This window comes from Pelophylax lessonae, assembly GCF_965119305.1.
Source record: "Pelophylax lessonae genome assembly, chromosome: 2".
Taxonomy (NCBI): domain Eukaryota; kingdom Metazoa; phylum Chordata; class Amphibia; order Anura; family Ranidae; genus Pelophylax; species Pelophylax lessonae.
In genome coordinates, this window is record NC_138769.1 from 465,640,908 (window position 1) to 465,659,888 (window position 18,981).

The window sequence follows — 18,981 nt, forward strand, 5'->3', positions numbered from 1 at the left end:
AGATCAATAAAATTGATGATCTCTAAAAACAAAAATGGTGATCAAACAATAAATAAATATAATCAGAGAGGACCAAGTCCTCTAAATCAATATTGCAAAATCTCAGTGATGTATCTATGTGCTCAACCAAATAAACCAAAAAGTACAATCAATGGTAAAACACAACAGTGAGTCCTTGAATGAATAAAGTCCTTTCAGATCCACCATGCATGTGATATATCTCCAAGGTGCAAAACTTCAAACATAATGGGTAAGTGCAGCGAAGACCTCCACCATGAGTGAATGAGCCCCTTACCAGATGCAATAATACAAAGGCGTGTGTACTATCCGATCCGATGATAATATAGCCCAAGGAAAGCAAAAAGGGGGTTCCCACACACTTCTCCCTCTGTGGGGGGGGGGGGGGGGGGGGGAGTAGGTCAGCCTCTTACCAGAATAATGGATAATCTGTGCAAGAAAAATCAGCCTGTGTGGACTCCCTCCTCTGTTACTTCCGGGTCCTGGGATCTATGATGCTCTGGTTGCTAAAGCGAATCTCCCCGGTGAAACATAATAAAAACCGCTGATAGTGTAAAATCTTCCAACTGGTTTATTTTATAAAAGAAATACACTTACATTGTGCCAACTTGAGATGTCTCCTGTCTCAGTTGACGTCCGTCAAGGAGGAAACGCGTCAGTGAGAAGCGCCGTAACGTCACAATCCATCGCCACGAACCGCACTGCAGGCGGCCGCGGCTTCTTCACTCTCCAGTATCCATACCGCTTCTTGCTACATTTCAAGTTGGCACAATGTAAGTGTATTTCTTTTATAAAATAAACCAGTTGGAAGATTTTACACTATCAGCGGTTTTTATTATGTTTTACCGGGGAGATTCACTTTAGCAATCAGAACATCATAGATCCCAGGACCCGGAAGTAACAGAGGAGGGAGTCCACACAGGCTGATTTTTCTTGCACAGATTTTCCATTATTCTGGTAAGAGGCTGACCTACTCCCCCCCCCACAGAGGGAGAAGTGTGTGGGAACCCCCTTTTTGCTTTCCTTGGGCTATATTATCATCGGATAGTACACACGCCTTTGTATTATTGCATCTGGTAAGGGGCTCATTCACTCATGGTGGATGTCTTCGCTGCACTTACCCATTATGTTTGAAGTTTTGCACCTTGGAGATATATCACATGCATGGTGGATCTGAAAGGACTTTATTCATTCAAGGACTCACTGTTGTGTTTTACCATTGATTGTACTTTTTGGTTTATTTGGTTGAGCACATAGATACATCACTGAGATTTTGCAATATTGATTTAGAGGACTTGGTCCTCTCTGATTATATTTATTTATTGTTTGATCACCATTTTTGTTTTTTAGAGATCATCAATTTTATTGATCTGTCCTTATATTTATACTACATAACAAGACACATCATTGAACAGTTTAGCGCACCTGATACAATGCCAAGATCCACCCAGATGCTTGACCAGCAGCTGGCTCAGTCTTTCCTTTCAGCATGTCGCTGAGATTCTGAGACAGCCGATCCCACCCCCTCCACATCCCAGCACTCCAGTGAACGCTGAATGGGCAGAGCTGAAAGCTGTTGACTGACAGTCACCACTCTCTGCTCACTGAAGGCCAAGAACTTAAGATCGCTCAGTTCTTGGTCTTAAGAGTCTACAGGGATGCTGCAGCCACATAAATGAGTAGAACTGATTGTTTTTGTTTTTTGTTTTTTTAAATCCTGCACTTCTCTTTTAAATCATGTAATCCGACAGAATTAAAAGTAGGTTTTCAAAATTAAAGCTAATAGAATATAACACCAATCAGCAATTGCCGTTACGTGCTTTAAGAGGCCTAGTCATTGTGCAACTGGTTAGCTGGTAGATGTGCCCACGGTTAACATGTTTCTTCCTCAGTAGGGTGACAAAGAAAGTTTTGCTGTAGAAAGGATATTTGGTGGTGTTAGAACTCCAAATATACAGCATCTCACAAAAGTGAGTACACCCCTAACATTTTTGTAAACATTTTATTATATCTTTTCATGTGGCAACACTTCTTTCTGATGGGGCACAGCTAAACCAACTAGCCTATGTTTAGATCACGGGGACTCCCATCCATCTGCCCTTGTGACAATTTATATGGTGGTTGTATACTTACTTTTATGGCTTGCCTTCTGCTTCTTCCTTGCTGGTGCCCACTAGAGATGTAAGGGATGTTCATGCCCCATACCTACAGTATCTCACAAAAGTGGGTACACCCCTCACATTTTTGAAAATATATTCTATCTTTCCATGTGACAACACTGAAGAAATTACACTTTGCTACAATGTAAAAGTAGTGAGTGTACACCTTGTATAATAGTGTAAATTTTCTGTCCCTTCAACATAACTCAACACAGCCATTCATTTCTAAACCGCTGGCAACAAAAGTGACTACACCAACTAAGTGAAAATGTCCAAATTGGGGCAATTAGCCATTTTCCCTCCCCGGTGTCATGTGACTCGTTAGTGTTACATGGTATCAGGTGTGAATGGGGAGCGGGTGTGTTAAATTTGGTATTATCCCACTCACTCTCTCATACTGGTCACTGGAAGTTCTTGCTGCAGAGGTTGAAGGGGTGGGGGGGTCAGCCTGTCAGTGCTCAGACCATATACCGCACACTACATCAAATTGGTCTGCATGGCTGCCATCCTAGAAGAAAGCCTCTTCTAAAGATGATGCACAAGAAAGCTTGCAAAAAGTTTACTGAAGACAAGCAGACTAAGGACATGGATTACTGGAACCAAGTCCTGTGGTCTGATGAGACCAAGATAAAAACTTATTTGGTTCAGATGGTGTCAAGCGTGTGTGGCCGCAACCAACTGAGGAGTACAAAAAGACAAGTGTCTTGACTACAGTCATGCATGGTGGGGGGAGTGTCATGGTCTGTGGCTGAATGAGTGCTGCAAGCATTAGGGAGCTACAATTCATTGAGGGAACCATGAATGCCAACATGTACTGTGACATATTGAAGCAGAGCATGATCCCCTCCCTTCGGAGACTGGGCCGCAGCGCAGTATTCCAACATGATAACAACCCCAAACACACCTCCAAGACGACCACTGCCTTGCTAAAGAAGCTGCGGGTAAAGGTGATGTACTGGCCAAGCATGTCTCTAGACCTAAACCCTATTGAGCATCTGTGGGGCATCCTCAAACGGAAGGTGGAGGAGCGCAAGGTCTCCAACATCCACCAGCTCCTTGATGTCGTCATGGAGGAGCGGAAGAGGACACCAGTGGCAACCTGTGAAGCTCTGGTGAACTTCATGTACAAGAGGGTTAAGGCAGTGCTGGAAAAAAATGGCGGCCACACAAAATACTGAGACTTTGGGCCCCTTAGGGGTGTACTCACTTTTGTTGCCAATGGTTTAGACCAGTGTTTCTCAACTCCGGTCCTCAGGGCACACTAACAGGCCAGATTTTAGGTTATTACCTTGGGAGATGCAGACTAGAATACTGCAATCACTGAGCAGCAAATTATATCACCTGTGATGTATTTCAGATATCTTGCAAACCTGGCCTGTTAGTGTGCCGAGTTGAGAAACACTGGTTTAGACCATGGGTTTCCAACTATTTGGTTTCTCTGGGCCACATTGAGTGTAGAGAAATTTTCTCGGGCCGCATATAAAATACATACTATAGTTAAGGTATATAGGAAATAAAACGCCACGCCGCTGCCCCCCCCCCCCCCCCGCACTAATTTAACACAACTAGAGGATGTTCAAATGAAATGGAATCAGTATATAGAGGTTTACTTCTTCTGAGCGATATTAAAGGAACACTCTAACCACCATGACCAATTCAGTGATTTGAAGTGGTCATGGTGGTAGGAGTCAGAAACACTTCACATGCTTGGATATTTACAGTTATGTGCTGGGGGCTAGTTGCACCCCTAGCACATATGACTTAGGGAGCCAGAAAATGTCATGTCCTTATTCATACATGTATGAACAAGGACATGACATATTATGACAAAACACAACAAGTTATTAAAAAACATATTGCAACAATTTACATACGCTAAAGCACATACCTTTTCTACTTATTTTGCAGACAGCGGACGTGGTTACTGCTGGCGGGTAGTGCTAGCGGTTACTGGTGGCCAGCAGGACCCACATGCCATGGCCAGCAGGATCCACAGGCCATGGCCAGGAGGACCCACAGGCCATGGCCAGGAGGACCCACAGGCCATGGCCAGCAGGACCCACAGGCCATGGCCAGCAGGACCCACAGGCCATGGCCAACTGCCAGCAGGACGCACAGGCAATGGCCGACAGGACGCACAGGCAATGGCCGGCCGGACGCACAGGCAATGGCCGGCCGGACGCACAGGCAATGGCCGGCCGGACGCACAGGCAATGGCCGGCAGGACCCACAGGCAATGGCCGGCAGGACCCACAGGCAATGGCCGGCAGGACCCACAGGCCATGGCCGGCAGGGCCCACATGCCATGGCCAGCAGGATCCACAGGCCATGGCCAGGAGGACCCACAGGCCATGGCCAGGAGGACCCACAGGCCATGGCCAGCAGGACCCACAGGCCATGGCCAGCAGGACCCACAGGCCATGGCCAACTGCCAGCAGGACGCACAGGCAATGGCCGACAGGACGCACAGGCAATGGCCGGCCGGACGCACAGGCAATGGCCGGCCGGACGCACAGGCAATGGCCGGCCGGACGCACAGGCAATGGCCGGCAGGACCCACAGGCAATGGCCGGCAGGACCCACAGGCAATGGCCGGCAGGACCCACAGGCCATGGCCGGCAGGGCCCACAGGCCATGGCCGGCAGGGCCCACAGGCCATGGCGAGCTCCCAGCAGCACCCACAGCCAGCTCCCAGTAGGAACCACAGGCCATGGCAAGCAGGACCAGACAACCAAACAGTATTGAAGGCTATTTCCTATTTTAAGGTTACTGGGTGGGCAGGGCACTGGGGCAGGGTAAATGGGGTGTATGGGCGGGGAGAGGGGGGAGATGGGATGTGGGGGTCAGGTGTGGGTGTCAGGGTCTCTCACCTCAGTGATGCCGATTGCAGCTCCTTGCACGGCCTCATGGGGGGTGATAACATCTTTAAGTTGCAGCCAGTGCCCAGCACTAACCAATCACGTGCGTCCCCCTTGCAGGCTGGCATGCCCTGCCTCTGCTTGCCTCCAGTCCAAAGACTCCGGGCGTTGTATAAAAGTAAGCTGTTGTCAAGGTTTCTTCAGCTTTCACTGCTACAGCCACCCAGCGCCCAGCCCCAGCAGGTCACGTGACATGCATGACCCGTTCCCTCGCGCCCCGCCTCAAGACAGTCTCCAGGAGCTGTCGTTTCCTGCTTCCTGCTGCTCAGTTCTTTCCACCCGCCGCCACCAGGAACTTGATCACCGTCTGGACGACAAATGGTATACTGTAGACTCACTACTTTACATTGTAGCAAAGTGTCAATTCTTCAGTGTTGTCACATGAAAAAATATAATAAAATATTTACAAAACTGTCAAGGGTGGACCCACTTTTGTGAGATACTTTAGGTATGGGGCATGAACATTCCTTACATCTCTAGTGGGCACCAGCAAGGAAGGAGCAGAAGGCAAGCCATAAATGTAAGGATACAACCACCATATAAATTGTCACAAGGGCAGATGGATGTGAGTCCCGTTATCTAAACATAGGCTAGTTGGTTTAGCTGTGCCCCTTAAGAAAGATCTAATTTGGACTGGCATCGTGTCCATGCACTCATAGGCTTTTTGAGGAGTTTAGAGGCAACGTGTTTAAAGGCAGAAACTGCATTAGGAGAAACTTTGAGCGGAAAAAACGCCTGATGTGCCCAAGCGTGTGTAAACACTAGAGTGTTTATTAATTTTAAGGGCCAGAGTTACTATTCTGGCCAGTAAATAAATAAAACATCCAAATGCTTGACGTAGTTGAACGTGTCTAAAAGTGCTTGATAAACAAGGTTTTGGATGGGTTTTTAACGTTGCTTTTCTCCTGTCAGGTGAAAAGAGCTCAGAGGAGTCTAGTGTTCCTGAGGCCAAAAGTTCTACTACTGTGAAATTTACAAATTCTAAAGATTTCTAAATTGAGACTACATTTCAGGTGGTTAGCACTTCTGCCTGGCAGCACTAGGGTTGTCAGTTCAAATCCCAACCATGGCACTACCATGGTTGATAGTGATCTAGATGGACTTGTGTCTTTTTTTCATCCAGACTAACTATGTAACTATGTACCTGCCTAGAGTTTGCATGTTCTCCCTGTGTCTGTGTGGGTTCCTCCGGGTACTCTATTTTCCTCCCACACTCCAAAGACATGATGGTAGGTTAATGGGCTCCTGCCTAAATTGGCCCCATACATGTGTATGTATGAATGTGAGTAAGGGACCTTAGATTGTAAGCTCCTTGAGGGCAGGGACTGATGTGAATGTACAACATATGCATAAAATGCTGTGCAAAATGTCAGCGCTTTACAAGTAAAAATAAATTAAAATAAATTAAGCTAATGTTTTACATTACCTAACTTGAGCACAGTGCACTCTTTAGGTTATTAAAGTATTAAACCAGTAAATAAAAAGAGAAGAAAACTTGTGACAGAGACAATGTGGTAGCATAGGCATCCCTTGGCTAATCATGCTGATGCATACGTCGCATAAGTAGGATTAGCAAAATAATTCACGACACGCAGAAAAAAGAGCTGTGATACAGTGTGATGCAGGAGTAGGTAATAGTTTTATACCAAGGCTGCCCTCTAGCAGCTAAACATTGAATCTATATAAGTAATGTAGGGCCTAGTTATGTTCCACTAGCTAATAGAAGGGATAAAGATACAATTATATGCAAGTCTCAGAAACAATTGGTCTACTTTGAAAATCAAGTCACTGCCAAATACAGTATATGTTAAAATAAAATCAGAAAAACAACATCAAGAAATTAAAAAAAAAAAATGAAAATCAGCTGATGTGGATTAAACAGTCATTGCATACTTGTTTTTTGTAGAAAATAGAATCAAGCAATACTACCAATTGTGTACCTAATCAAAATTAAATAATTTGGGTGTGTCAACATTTTCTGCTCTGTAGATTCATTGTGGAATGCTTAATATGAGAAAATAGGATTTTTGTACTTCCGTAAAACCCATTTTATGCAGTTTATTGGGAGACACAGGAATGCAGAGACTCTTGGGGTATACAACAGAAGGATGTGGGCACGGGCAAACCATAAAACTCCTCAAAATGAATGCCTTAATTTGATGGGAAAGCAGTACCAAGGGCATGATTATATACCACAGATGATTCTTCTGACACAGATGACCTGCATTCCTTAATAAACTCCAATAAATTAATTTTACAGTTGGCACAAAATGCTAACTTCTTTCTTGTTGGTTAAAGGACAAAGGTTATTCAGAGACCGTGAGGATGTCCAAAAGCAGTCCCACTGAGTTATGGGCAACCGCTACAAAACATTACCAGTCCCACAAGAAAACAGCAGAATTGGGGAAGGCCTGCAGCTCAATAAGCCACCTAGGGAAAGCATAGGGGCCAGTAAGTTGAATATTCAAGAAGTGGAAAATAGGTCAAATATCATGGCCCCAAAGTGCTAGGGACCCACAAGAAATCAAAGGAAGTGCTGAAACGTTGTAAAAAAAATGATTAAATAAACACCAGCAGGGATACTCTGAACCCACGCACCAAACCCACTATGGGCTAAATTTGACAACTATATAAAACCCAAATTATAGGAAGTAAAGGAAAGTGGTAAAAAAAAAAAAACGCTAGGTGTGTAACCATATATAGGGCAATCTAGGACCAGTGCATACAGTGGGGATCGAAAGTTTGGGCACCCCAGGTAAAAGTTTGTATTAATGTGCATAAAGAAGCCAAGGAAAGATGAAAAAATCTCCAAAAGGCATCAAATTACAGATTAGACATTCTTATATGTCAACAAAAGTTAGATTTTATTTCCATCATTTACACTTTTAAAATAACAGAAAACAAAAAAAATGGCATCTGCAAAAGTTCGGGCACCCTGCAGAGATAATATCTTGAACTACCCCCTTTGGCAAGTATCACAGCTTGTAAACGCTTTTTGTAGTCCGCCAAGAGTCTTTCAATTCTTGTTTGAGGTATCTTTGCCCATTCTTCCTTACAAAAGTCTTCCAGTTCTTTGAGATTTCTGGGCTGTCTGTCATGCACTGCTCTTTTAAGGTCTATCTATAGATTTTCAATTATGTTGAGGTCAGGAGATTGTGAAGGCCATGGCAAAACCTTCAGTTTATGCCTCTTGATGTAATCCCCCGTGGATTTCGAGGTGTGTTTAGGATCATTATCCATTTGTAGAAGCCATCCTCTCTTTAAACTTCAGCTTTTTCACAGATGGCATCAAGTAACCATCCAAAATTTGCTTAAATTTTACTGAATCCATTTTTCCTTCTACTCGTGAGATGTTCCCTGTGCCACTGGCTGCAATACAACCCCAAAGCATGATTGATCCACCCCCATGCTTAACAGTTGGACAGAGGTTCTTTTCATTAAATTATGTGCCCCTTCTTCTCCAAATGTACCTTTGCTCATTCCGGGCCAAAAAGTTAAATTTTAACCTCATTGATCCACAGAACTTGTTTCCAAAATGCATCAGGCTTGTCTATATGTTCATTTGCAAAGTTCAAACGCTGATTTTTGTGGTGAGGACGTAGAAGAGATTTTCTTCTGATGACTCTTCCATGAAGACCATATTTGTACAAGTATCTCTTTATAGTGGAATAGTGTACCACAACTCCAGTGTCTGCCAGATCTTTCTGGAGGGATCGTGCAGTCAAACGTGGGTTTTGAATTGTTTTTCTCACAATCCTGCGAGCTGTTCTGTCTGATATTTTTCTTGGTCTTCCAGATCTTGCTTTAACTTCCACTGTTCCTGATGACTGCCATTTCTTAATTACATTCCAGCAGAGGATATTGACATTTGAAAACGCTTTGCTATCTTCTTATAGCCTTCTCCAGCTTTGTGAGCGTCAACTATTTTCAGTTTCAGTTTTCTAGACAACTGCTTAGAAGATTACATGGTGCGTATTGTTGGGGCAAGGTCAGATGAGTCGGGGCATTTAAAACCTTTGAGATTGACATCACCTGGTCTTCCCAGACGATGATTGAGCCAACTGGTCCATTAGTTCCAGCACCACAGGTGGGAGCCGTTCAGCTTCCACGTTACTTCTGAGTAACTTCCCCCATTCAGTAGCCGTCTGCGCCACCATCATGTTCACAAAGGTAGTCTTTAAATGGAACCCGCTATCACGTGTAGATGGCGGGACAATTACTCCACCCCTCTATCTATGGGGTCCGCAAAAGTTGGAGACTCTTCCACCGGTACCAGAGTCGCTTTATTTAATCTGGACACTGGGTGATCCACCTTCGGCGGTACAGTCCACTGATTGGATACTGCCTCCGCAAAGGGGTAACGGCGAGCAAAACGCTTAGGCACCACCAGCATGTGCTTAATGCACCGCCATTGTTCATCCACAATATTATGAAACAAATCTGGATAAAGGGAAAATCTTGCCTGATTTACAGGATTTGCGGGAGCCAAAAGACCCGGCGCTGTAGAGTCATCAGCCAATTTTAAAGTTTCCCCGCACTGAAACTATAAGGGCTTCCATCAATGAAGACTGAAGACAGGTCCTCTTCACCATCAGAATGCGAAGATATCGACCCCTCAGGGTGGGCTACGTCTGTGGCGGCCATATCTGCCTCGGAGTCTGAGAACCCTGCCAATGGAGGCGAGAGCAGAGGGTGTTTGTGGCTGGCAACACTGGAAATTACAAAATCTACCTTGGTCATAAGGTTTTGCAAAAATGTCGTGAGATCAGGCTAGGACTGTGACCTAGAGGGTTCTGCATTTGCTCCCAGGGGGTCTGCAGGTGAAATTTTATCCTGAGACTCCATGTTACACAGATTTAAAATAAAAGCAGTGTCCCTTTAAAAATCGCCAAAAACACGATCTCACCGCTATCACAGTGGGCTCTCAATCCCTGACTAATATCAGCTAATAGAGTGGATGAGGAAAAAGCAACAGGGAACCCCAGCAAAACGTTTCAACACCATTCAGGAAACTGCCAACCCGTTCTATACAAATCAAAAGTGACATTGAACTTCGAAGGAAGACGAAGAACAAACTCTGCCTCTACAATTAAAAGTCATGCCGCATGCCTGGCCGCTCAGTGACAGTGACCCCATCAGGACAAGCCACCCCCCCCCCCCCCAATGCAGAGCTACAACCGCTGCAATTTTACCACCCCTGAAGGTATAAACCTGCTAGGGGCAATGGAATGCTGAGGGGTATACAGGTCTAGTCCTCCGAGAGGCCAGGGGAACCGAAAGAGCCCATGGGTTTGACTATTCCAGGGAGGGGGCCCACGTCCACCCCGACACCACCAGCAGGTTTGGGGGGGGACAATCTACTCGCCATACCAAGATACCAGGCAGGCGCCACTCCGAAAAAGCTCACCTCCCACCCAGGATGGGGGTGCTGTCAGCCAGGGGAAAGCTGCGACGCAGGGCATTCCAGGTCGTCACGTCCCAGTGAGACGTCCACTCGCAGGCTGGACCCCTCCGACGGGGCACTGTGGTGGCGAGGCCTACTTCTGGACCATAACCTGCTCATGCTTGCTGGCCAAGCTGGGAGACCTTAGGGATCTAGATTATCCAGTGCAAAACCACAGCCGGCTGTTGCTTGCAGTTCCTCTGGATCTTGGTCCTTCAGGAACTAACTTGTGAAAATAAAAAATACAAACACTTAAATTTCCCTATTAAAAGCTAAGACCAAAGTCCCAGCAGGGAGCTAGGTTCTATTCCTAAAACTAGGCAGAAAAAAATTGATTGCTGATAGCAGAGTGTGTGGGTTATGCCTGCGGTGACAGCCCCATAGGCTTGGTTAAGCTTTTTTCCTGCCTAGTGCCTATTTCCGATAGGAGGAGCATAACCCATTGGTCTAAAGATGATGGAGCTGTCTAGGTCGATGAACGATAGAGAAATGTGAGTTTTTAAGAAACTGTAACCTCATTACCATCACAAATTTATTTTACTTTAAAGACTCTATGCCCGCATATTGGGTTTCACGTGCTTGGCATACAATATTCCATGAACATAAAACAAAGCTCACAGATAGGAAAGGAAAACAGTTACATTGAGTAAGATAAATATTACCTTTATACTGTTTAATCCAGATGGTCCTAAAAGAACTCCACACATGATATAACCAAACATAGTTGGCAGTCCTATCATTGTACACACCCATCCACAAGGAAGAGATAGCATTACTATGGTAACAATATCCTACAAAACAATATATTTAAGCATTAGAGAGAATTTCTGTAATATACATGTTACACAAAAAGCTTAGAAAATACATTACAACAGCAAGACCAGATCATTCATTTAACACAAGTGAAATGCTTCTATACACGTGTAAATCACAAAGAAATTATGGTGAAGTATTATGCACACAGGGTATTTGTTTTACATAGGATCTTGTCTGTATACTGTACACATGTAGGGTCTGTGCTACAATTACTTGCCTATAGAGCTCGCATCCTTGGTGGCTAGGACACAGGCAGCCCCTGCTGCCCAGTGTCCTTGGTTGCTAGGCCACACGTGGCATCTGCTACCTAATGACCTTGGTTTCTAGGACGCATGTGGTTCTGATCTCCTAGTATCCTTAACTGCTAAGACACATTCATGGCTGACATGTAAACATCAATAGTGTGCAATCAGCGGCGCAAGTGGAGCAGATTATACATTCTTCATAATAACGTATTAGTTTACATACATACAGCATAAAATATATAGTCCATGCACTAGACCTTGGATGCAGATTTTTCTATTTTTGTTTTAGTAGCTGAATGCAGCTCTAGATTACAGAGCCCTGCGTAGCTGTGTGCATGGGCCTAAAGAATTTATTACAGCAGTGTTCATATTCATAAACAAATTACACATTATGGATCTGAACGCACTATATATTGCATCTGTCTGCAGGAGCCCTAGTTGCATACGTAGTCAAACGTTTTTCCGTTTTAGGTAGAGAAGGGTATGATTAAAACCCCTGTTTATGCTGTCTGCGTTCTGTTTTCTGTGTCCCATTGTCCAAAGTAAAAGGGATTACCCTCTAATGCAGTGGTCATGGGAATAGGTGCCCACACAAACATTTTCCAAAACCACTTGTTTTGGTGACAACTGTAAAATTGTGTTTTTCAATCACCTTCTGTATCAGTGATAATGGTAACCAAAACAAATAAAGGTGGGTACATTTCCCTAGCTGGAATGCAGAAATCAATACAAACTTGAAAATGGGTCCATACATAAACTATAAGGCCAGCTACTCCACAAGGTGATATTAAAATTCTGGATGGAAATTAGTGGGGTGAACTACCTCTGCTTATGCCTATTGGGTACTCCAAAGTCAAGGTTTCCCAAGTGTCTTTGTCTCCTTCTAGAAACCATGTCAAATGGTACATTCTCCTGCAGCTGGCTTTACCAATTATATGTAAAAGCAACATTAGGGGAGAATCGATCACAGCAGCCTCTCACCATCATTTATCTTTGTAATGTGCCCGACCCTGGGTGACACTTGGAACTTTGCAGGAAAAATTTTACTACTGATCCATAGTGATCCATAAGAAGCCAGAAAATGTATTAATTTAGTTTTGAATGCAGTTAACAATGGGAACATATCAGGATAGAAATACGTTTGGAGCTCTGGTGTTGTTATATTAACTGCGGCCACGGGAAAACGTAAAATGGGGATAACCGCATTTTGAGTTTTCCAGCGGCTGACTGTCAAGGCGTTCCTATCCTGAACACAATTCTTCTGCGTTCAGGAGAGGGGGGGGGGGGGGTTGAATCCCACCTAACTGCAGCAGCTCCTAAACCCTGCTAAAAGCCTATGTGTACATTGGCACCAAGGCTTTTATGGAGTTGAGTTTAGGAGCACTGATTAAAAAAAAAAAAAAAACGAAAAACACCAAAAGCTCCTGAATTCAAGTTTAGGAGAAGCTAGTGTATATGGAGCCTTAGGCGCTTTCGTCTATTTCCATCTAGTGATCCAACCAGTAAGTCTGTTGTTTTTCAAAAGAACAAGCTCCCCTGTAGAATGTATCAGTTACAGAGAGACAAACCATTTAAACACGAACTAGCTTACCACTATTTTTTCTTCATTTAGGTAAAACCTTTATCCCAAAAAGGGAAAAACGGTTTGCTGTAACTGCTTATAAAGTGTTAGCTGGAGTTAGGCTTTAATTTGTTGTTTTAATTTGTATTTAAATCTGCTAGTACATTTAACACTCCCCTACCCCCAGACTGACAATGTTGTCCAAAGGTGCCCCTGTGCTCATTCATCCAGAGTAGGGGCACTCTAATACAGGAGGTGCGTTATCGGCCAGTTGATCAGGTGAAAATAGAGGGAGAAAAAGCCTGAGAAAAGAATGGCTTAATAGGATTCTGCAAGAGAAAAGAGCCACCATAAAACAGGAAACCCGGGGCAGCAGTCATGGCATCAGCTTAAACAAGAACATAAGCAAGAGATACAAGATCAAGAAGCAGCATCCTCAGTATGTGAATTAATCAGCTGCTAAAAGGGTTTAATATGACTTTAAATTCAAGATCTTATGTTTAAGCAGGACTCAGCCCATAGATCTCTGTTATCTTAATTTCCCTCAACATAGTTCTAAAGCTTGCACAGTTCCGAGTCTTGCAGTTGTTACATAAACCTTAGACTAGTCATTTTCCTCTATAGTGCTGAAATATTTGACACAGAGGTAAAGCAAGGATAAAATAAAGTGTTTGGAAAAGGAGAATGCAGATTAAAAAGGTAAGGGTATCTACCTAGCAACCTGTCAATCCTTTATAATTTAACACTAGGACCATCCAAAACCAGTATGTATATTTCCCTTTAAGTAGAAGTTCACCTTTATTATGTTACATATTTAGAGTGTAACATAACTATTAAGCACCCGCCTCGCCCCCTCACCACCCCTATGACAATGGTTGGGGGACCCTTTCCCTGCATTCGCTGTCATATTGTAAAAAATGCACGACTGTGTTGGGCTCCGCTTGCAAAGCTGCGCCATTCATTCACAGGGACATATGAATAAAGGAACTACAAGTCCTGTCTTCCACTTCTATTTTCAATGAAATACCAGTGCACTAATTAGCACATTCATTTGACTAACCGTAAAATCCATTTCTCTGATGTTCATTGACGGACACAGCTCCTGATATTCCTAACCATTGGGTTATACTGCCCCCTACAGGAGTAGGACACTAGGCAGGAAAAAAGTCTGGCTACGCCCATGGGCAGTCCCAGGGGGTATACTCACTCTCTCTGCTATAAGCACTCCGTTTTGTCAGAAGAAATACAACTCCACAGAGGAGTGGGTGCTGTGTCCATCAATGAACATTAGACAAATAGATTTTACGGTAAGTCAAAAATCCCATTTTCTTTTCGTTCATTGACTGACACAGCTCCTGATACACTTAGCCATTGGGACGTCCCAAAGCAGTAGCCAACCAGGCATCAGGAGCTCACCTGAAAAAACCACCACTCCTTCAAAAGAAGACCAGGTTCTCTAAACAGCAGCCTGCAAAACCTTGTGGCCAAAGGAAGCATCCGCATATGCTAACACATCCACTTTATAGAACTTTGTGAAAATGTGCACCGACAACCAGATGGCTGCCTTGCAAACCTGCGTCACTGACGCCTGATGACGGAAGGCCCAGGAGGCACTGAGTGCCCAAGTAGAGTGCGCCTTGACAAGGAAAGGAGGAATCTGACCCCTGATGGAATAAGCCTGAATCACTGTCTATCTGATCCACCTGGGAATGGTCACAGAGGAAGCAGACAACCCTTTACGAGGTCCATCCGTGAGCACAAATAGAGAGTCCGATTCCTGAAAGACTTCGTAGCTGCCAGGTACACCCTAATTGCTCGGACCACATCCAAGGCATGCAAGGTAATTTCCTTCGGATGTTAAGGCAACACAATGTCTTCATTCAAATGAAAATCAGAGACAACCTTTGGGAGGAACAACGGACAGGGGCGAAGAACCAGCTTATCCCTGTGAATCACCAGGTAAGGTGAACCACAGGATAACGCCGCCAGTTCCGACCTGTGCGCAGAGGTGATAACCACCAAAATGGCCATCTTCTGGGACTTCTCAAAGGGAGGCTTCTGGAGAACCGAAAGCACCAAATTGAGATCCCTAAGCGGCAACGGAACCTGCACTGGAGGAACCAAATGTCGGACACACGGAAAAAAAGGTACGCACCAGGGAGTGTGTGGCCAAAGGTCGTTGGAAGAAGACTGCCAAAGCCGACACCTGGCCCTTGATGGTACTCAAGACCCAATTTCTGTTAAACCCCCCGTTAAAGGAAGGTCAAGATCCGAGCCACTGAGAAGGAGTGATGATAAATCCCAAGAGACTCCCACCACGGAATGCAAGTCTTCCACGTACAATGGTAGATCTTCCTAGAAGCAGATTTCGTAGCTTTTAACAATACAGGAATCACCCACTCAGATAAATCCCTATCCATCAGCACCTGGCGTTCAACAGCCAAGCCGTCAAAGCCAGCGATTGTATAGCAGTATAGAAGATCAGTCCTTGGGACAGCAGATCCTCCCTGAGAGGAAGCTCCCAAGGAACATCCGCGACCAGCCGCATCAAATCAGCGTACTAAGCCCAGCGAGTCCAGTTCAGAGCCACTAAGATGACCGAAATCCCTTCTGCCTTGATCCTGTGTAGAAGTCTTGGCAGAAGTTTGAGAGGAGGGAAGGTGTAAATCAGACAATACTGACCCCACGGGGCCACCAGGGCATTTGCGGTGTCCGCCAGAGGATCCCTTGGCCGAGCCACAAACCTCTGCACCTTTCTGATGAGCCCAGACACCAACAGATCCACCTCGGGGGTGCCCCACCAGAAAGACAGTTGATGAAGCACCCCCGGATGAAGGGACCACTCCCCTTGATCCAACTGAGGTAATCCGCCTACCAATTTTCACCATGGGAATAAGTATGGCGGCGAGGGCTGGAACTAACCGTTCTGCCTACCCCTACCTCCAGAGCCGCCAGAACACTTCTTGTGCCCACTTGGTGATTGACATAAGCCACGGTCGTGGCATTGTACGATTACATGTGCACTGGACAACCCTGAAGACGATCCGTCCAATGGTCCACAGTCCGATCTCTCGAGTTCCAAGACTTTGATGGTAGTCTGGATTCTTCCAGCGTCCAGAACCCCTGAGCAGAATGCTTGCCGAGGACACCTCCCCAGCCGGACAGGCTGGCTTCCGTGGTGACCACTGTCCAATACAAGGGGAGGAAGGATTTGCCCAGTCATGTCCCATTTGGTCAGAATCTTCCCTGCAGGGACCTCGTATGGAACTGTGCAAACCGAACTGCCTCGAAGGTAGATACCATCAGGCTCAACACCCACATGCAAGTCCGGAGGAATGACCATCTGCAGGACAGCAGGAGATGAATTGCAGTCTGCAATTTCTGGAGTTTGTCCAGAGGAAGGAGCACTCTGGCTAAGGCCGAGTCCAGAGTCAGATCCAGATAGTCCAGCTTCGTGGACGGAACCAGAGCAGACTTCTGAAAATTCAGAATCCAGCTGAACTCCCACAGAGTTCGCATTGTGATCTGTGGCAAACCACAGCAAAATGGCCACCAGAATACAAAAACATAGCAATTGTCCATAGAAAAACAGGCTACAACAAAATGATGGCCACGCATGGCACCACGAAGCTTACAGGACCCAGGAGGGAAGCCAGGCCTCAAGAACAGATCCAGATAGGATGGGGGGCCCTTGCAGGAGCCCCCACCAGGTACAACCCCCCCCCCCCCCCACACACAGTGGATCGTCCGGTCGCCGTCGGCGCACCCCCCGGCCCACATCACCAGCTAGCGCCAAGCCCTCATCCCAGGAGGTAAACCCGACCACCCCAACACCAGCATATGTGGAGGGTAGGATGGGGGACACTGAAAAGAGGGGGGTGCCTGATGGGGGACACTGGAGTCCTACCATCCCAAGAAGAGGCCCAAGCCCACCCCAAAACCCTCCAGGGTGAGAGGGGAGGACAGCTACTCACCATACCAAGAACCCGGCGGGCACTGCTCTAGACAGAATATTTCCATCGAATCCGGGGGCTGTCGACCAGGAGGAACGCTGCAACTCGGGCCAAGACCCGGTCGTATGCGACCTCACGAGGCATTTACCTTGCAGGCCAGCCCCCCGTCCAGAGGGGCTGTCGTGACTTAGACTTATTGTGGCAAGTGATTTACGTGGGGGGGCTCACTTTTCTTAGGGCGATTTGCATTGATTAGCTACGAATGATTTTTCAATAAATTTATATTTGAAACACTACCAGGAAGTACTTGGTCTCTGCTAATTGCCCGTTTAGTTGCCTGGGTCTAGTTGCTATTCCCCGATCAACTACTTTTTTTCTTGCTATGTCGTGGCCAACCTAGCACAGAGCTGAGGTCTGTGCGTGCTCGCTGGCCAGACTGGGGTGACCACTGGATCTAGATTATCCAGCCCATCGCCCAGGCTGGCAGTTGATTGTAGATGTCACAGGAAAAATGCAGGTGAAACAAAATTCTATCTAAAAAGAAAAAATTTGCTAGGACCAAAGATTCCGTCAAGGAACTAGGTCCTTATTCCTGACTAAAAACTGAGTGCCTATAGCAGAGAGAGGGAGTATACCCCCATGGGCATAGCCAGACTTGTTTTCTGCCTTGTGTCCTACTCCTGTATAGGGCAGTAAAAGCCAATGGTTAAGAATATCAGGAGTTGTGTCCGTCAATGAATGAAAGAGAAATATATTTTTTACCTAGAAATTCATATTCATTTTTTTTTTTTAAAAGGTGAACTTAGCCTATAAGTAACCACAGAGGACTGCATGTTTTAAGTAGGGTCATCAAAGACTATACTATTTTTCACCAGATCAACAAGGACTTGGCCTCCTGTCTTTAAAGCTTCAAATTAATTCCACTACCACTTAACCACTGAGTCCCCCTTTAGACTGATGTCTTACTCCGCTTTACCATAATGCATAGCAACATACAGCACTCTGTGCTGTACCTTTCATTTAGAATGGCACCCCAATGCACAAGTACAGTAGGTGCCGATGCGCTTGTACTTTAACTCATCACAACATATATGCAACATGCGTCCAGTTTTTCTGCTGTTGCAAAGCCTTGGCAGCCTAATTTAAATGAATTCGATACCTTAATCCAACGCACATTAATGCTAAGTAATGGTAAAGCATAGGTTCCTAAAGGGATGCTATGGAGTTCTTTTTGTCATATTGACCCTGAAATGTGCTGGAGCGTCGAGGTTATTAGAACACAAAGCTTTTCAAAAGGCAGCAAATAGATGCACTGACAATGCATTGTGCCTTCCGAAGTTATTAAATGTTGAGGCCAAGGTGAATTTTTTTTAAGCTTCATTGTTTATTAGTGTTTTAAAGCAATTGGTATATGGGGTGTGAGTCAGTAAGTAAAATAGATCTTCCATTTTTTAGGAAGGTCCAATGTAATCCAGTTACAAATCGAAATAATTGTAACCAAGCAATCTGTCATGAAAGAACAAAGCGAACAGCTTTAGTACAGCAGATAAGCTTGTTTTTAAATAAAAACAGAGAAAGAATTACCTTGATAAAGTGATGGTCAGCGCGGGGTATAGTGGAATCTCTTGGCTTGGTCAATATGTACTGGTTATTTTGAGAGTCGATAAGCATACTGAGTCCCAAATCCTCCTCTACTTGGCGATGAGATGTATTCCTTTTCACTTCATCTTCTTCCACTCGCAAGACTGCTTCCACATTTACACCACGTATCTGTCACAGTTCAAAAAGGGAATCATTTTCTGTGTTAACAAGGAAAAACAGTGTTTTTCTTAGATTTCATTGACAGATGCAGGAAGTCTTAAAAAGGT

General features: G+C 45.1%; 1 protein-coding gene across 1 annotated transcript in view; it reads right to left on the reverse strand.

Moving 5' to 3' along the window:
* TMCO3 (transmembrane and coiled-coil domains 3) overlaps positions 1-18,981 on the reverse strand; it is a 145,395-nt gene that overhangs the window by 90,628 nt on the left and 35,786 nt on the right. The window contains exons 4-5 of the mRNA XM_082246275.1: positions 18,698-18,883; positions 11,201-11,329 (exon numbers count right to left, since the gene is read on the reverse strand). Of these exons, the coding sequence (XP_082102401.1) occupies positions 11,201-11,329; positions 18,698-18,883 (315 nt within the window). The remainder of the gene's footprint in view (positions 1-11,200; positions 11,330-18,697; positions 18,884-18,981) is intronic.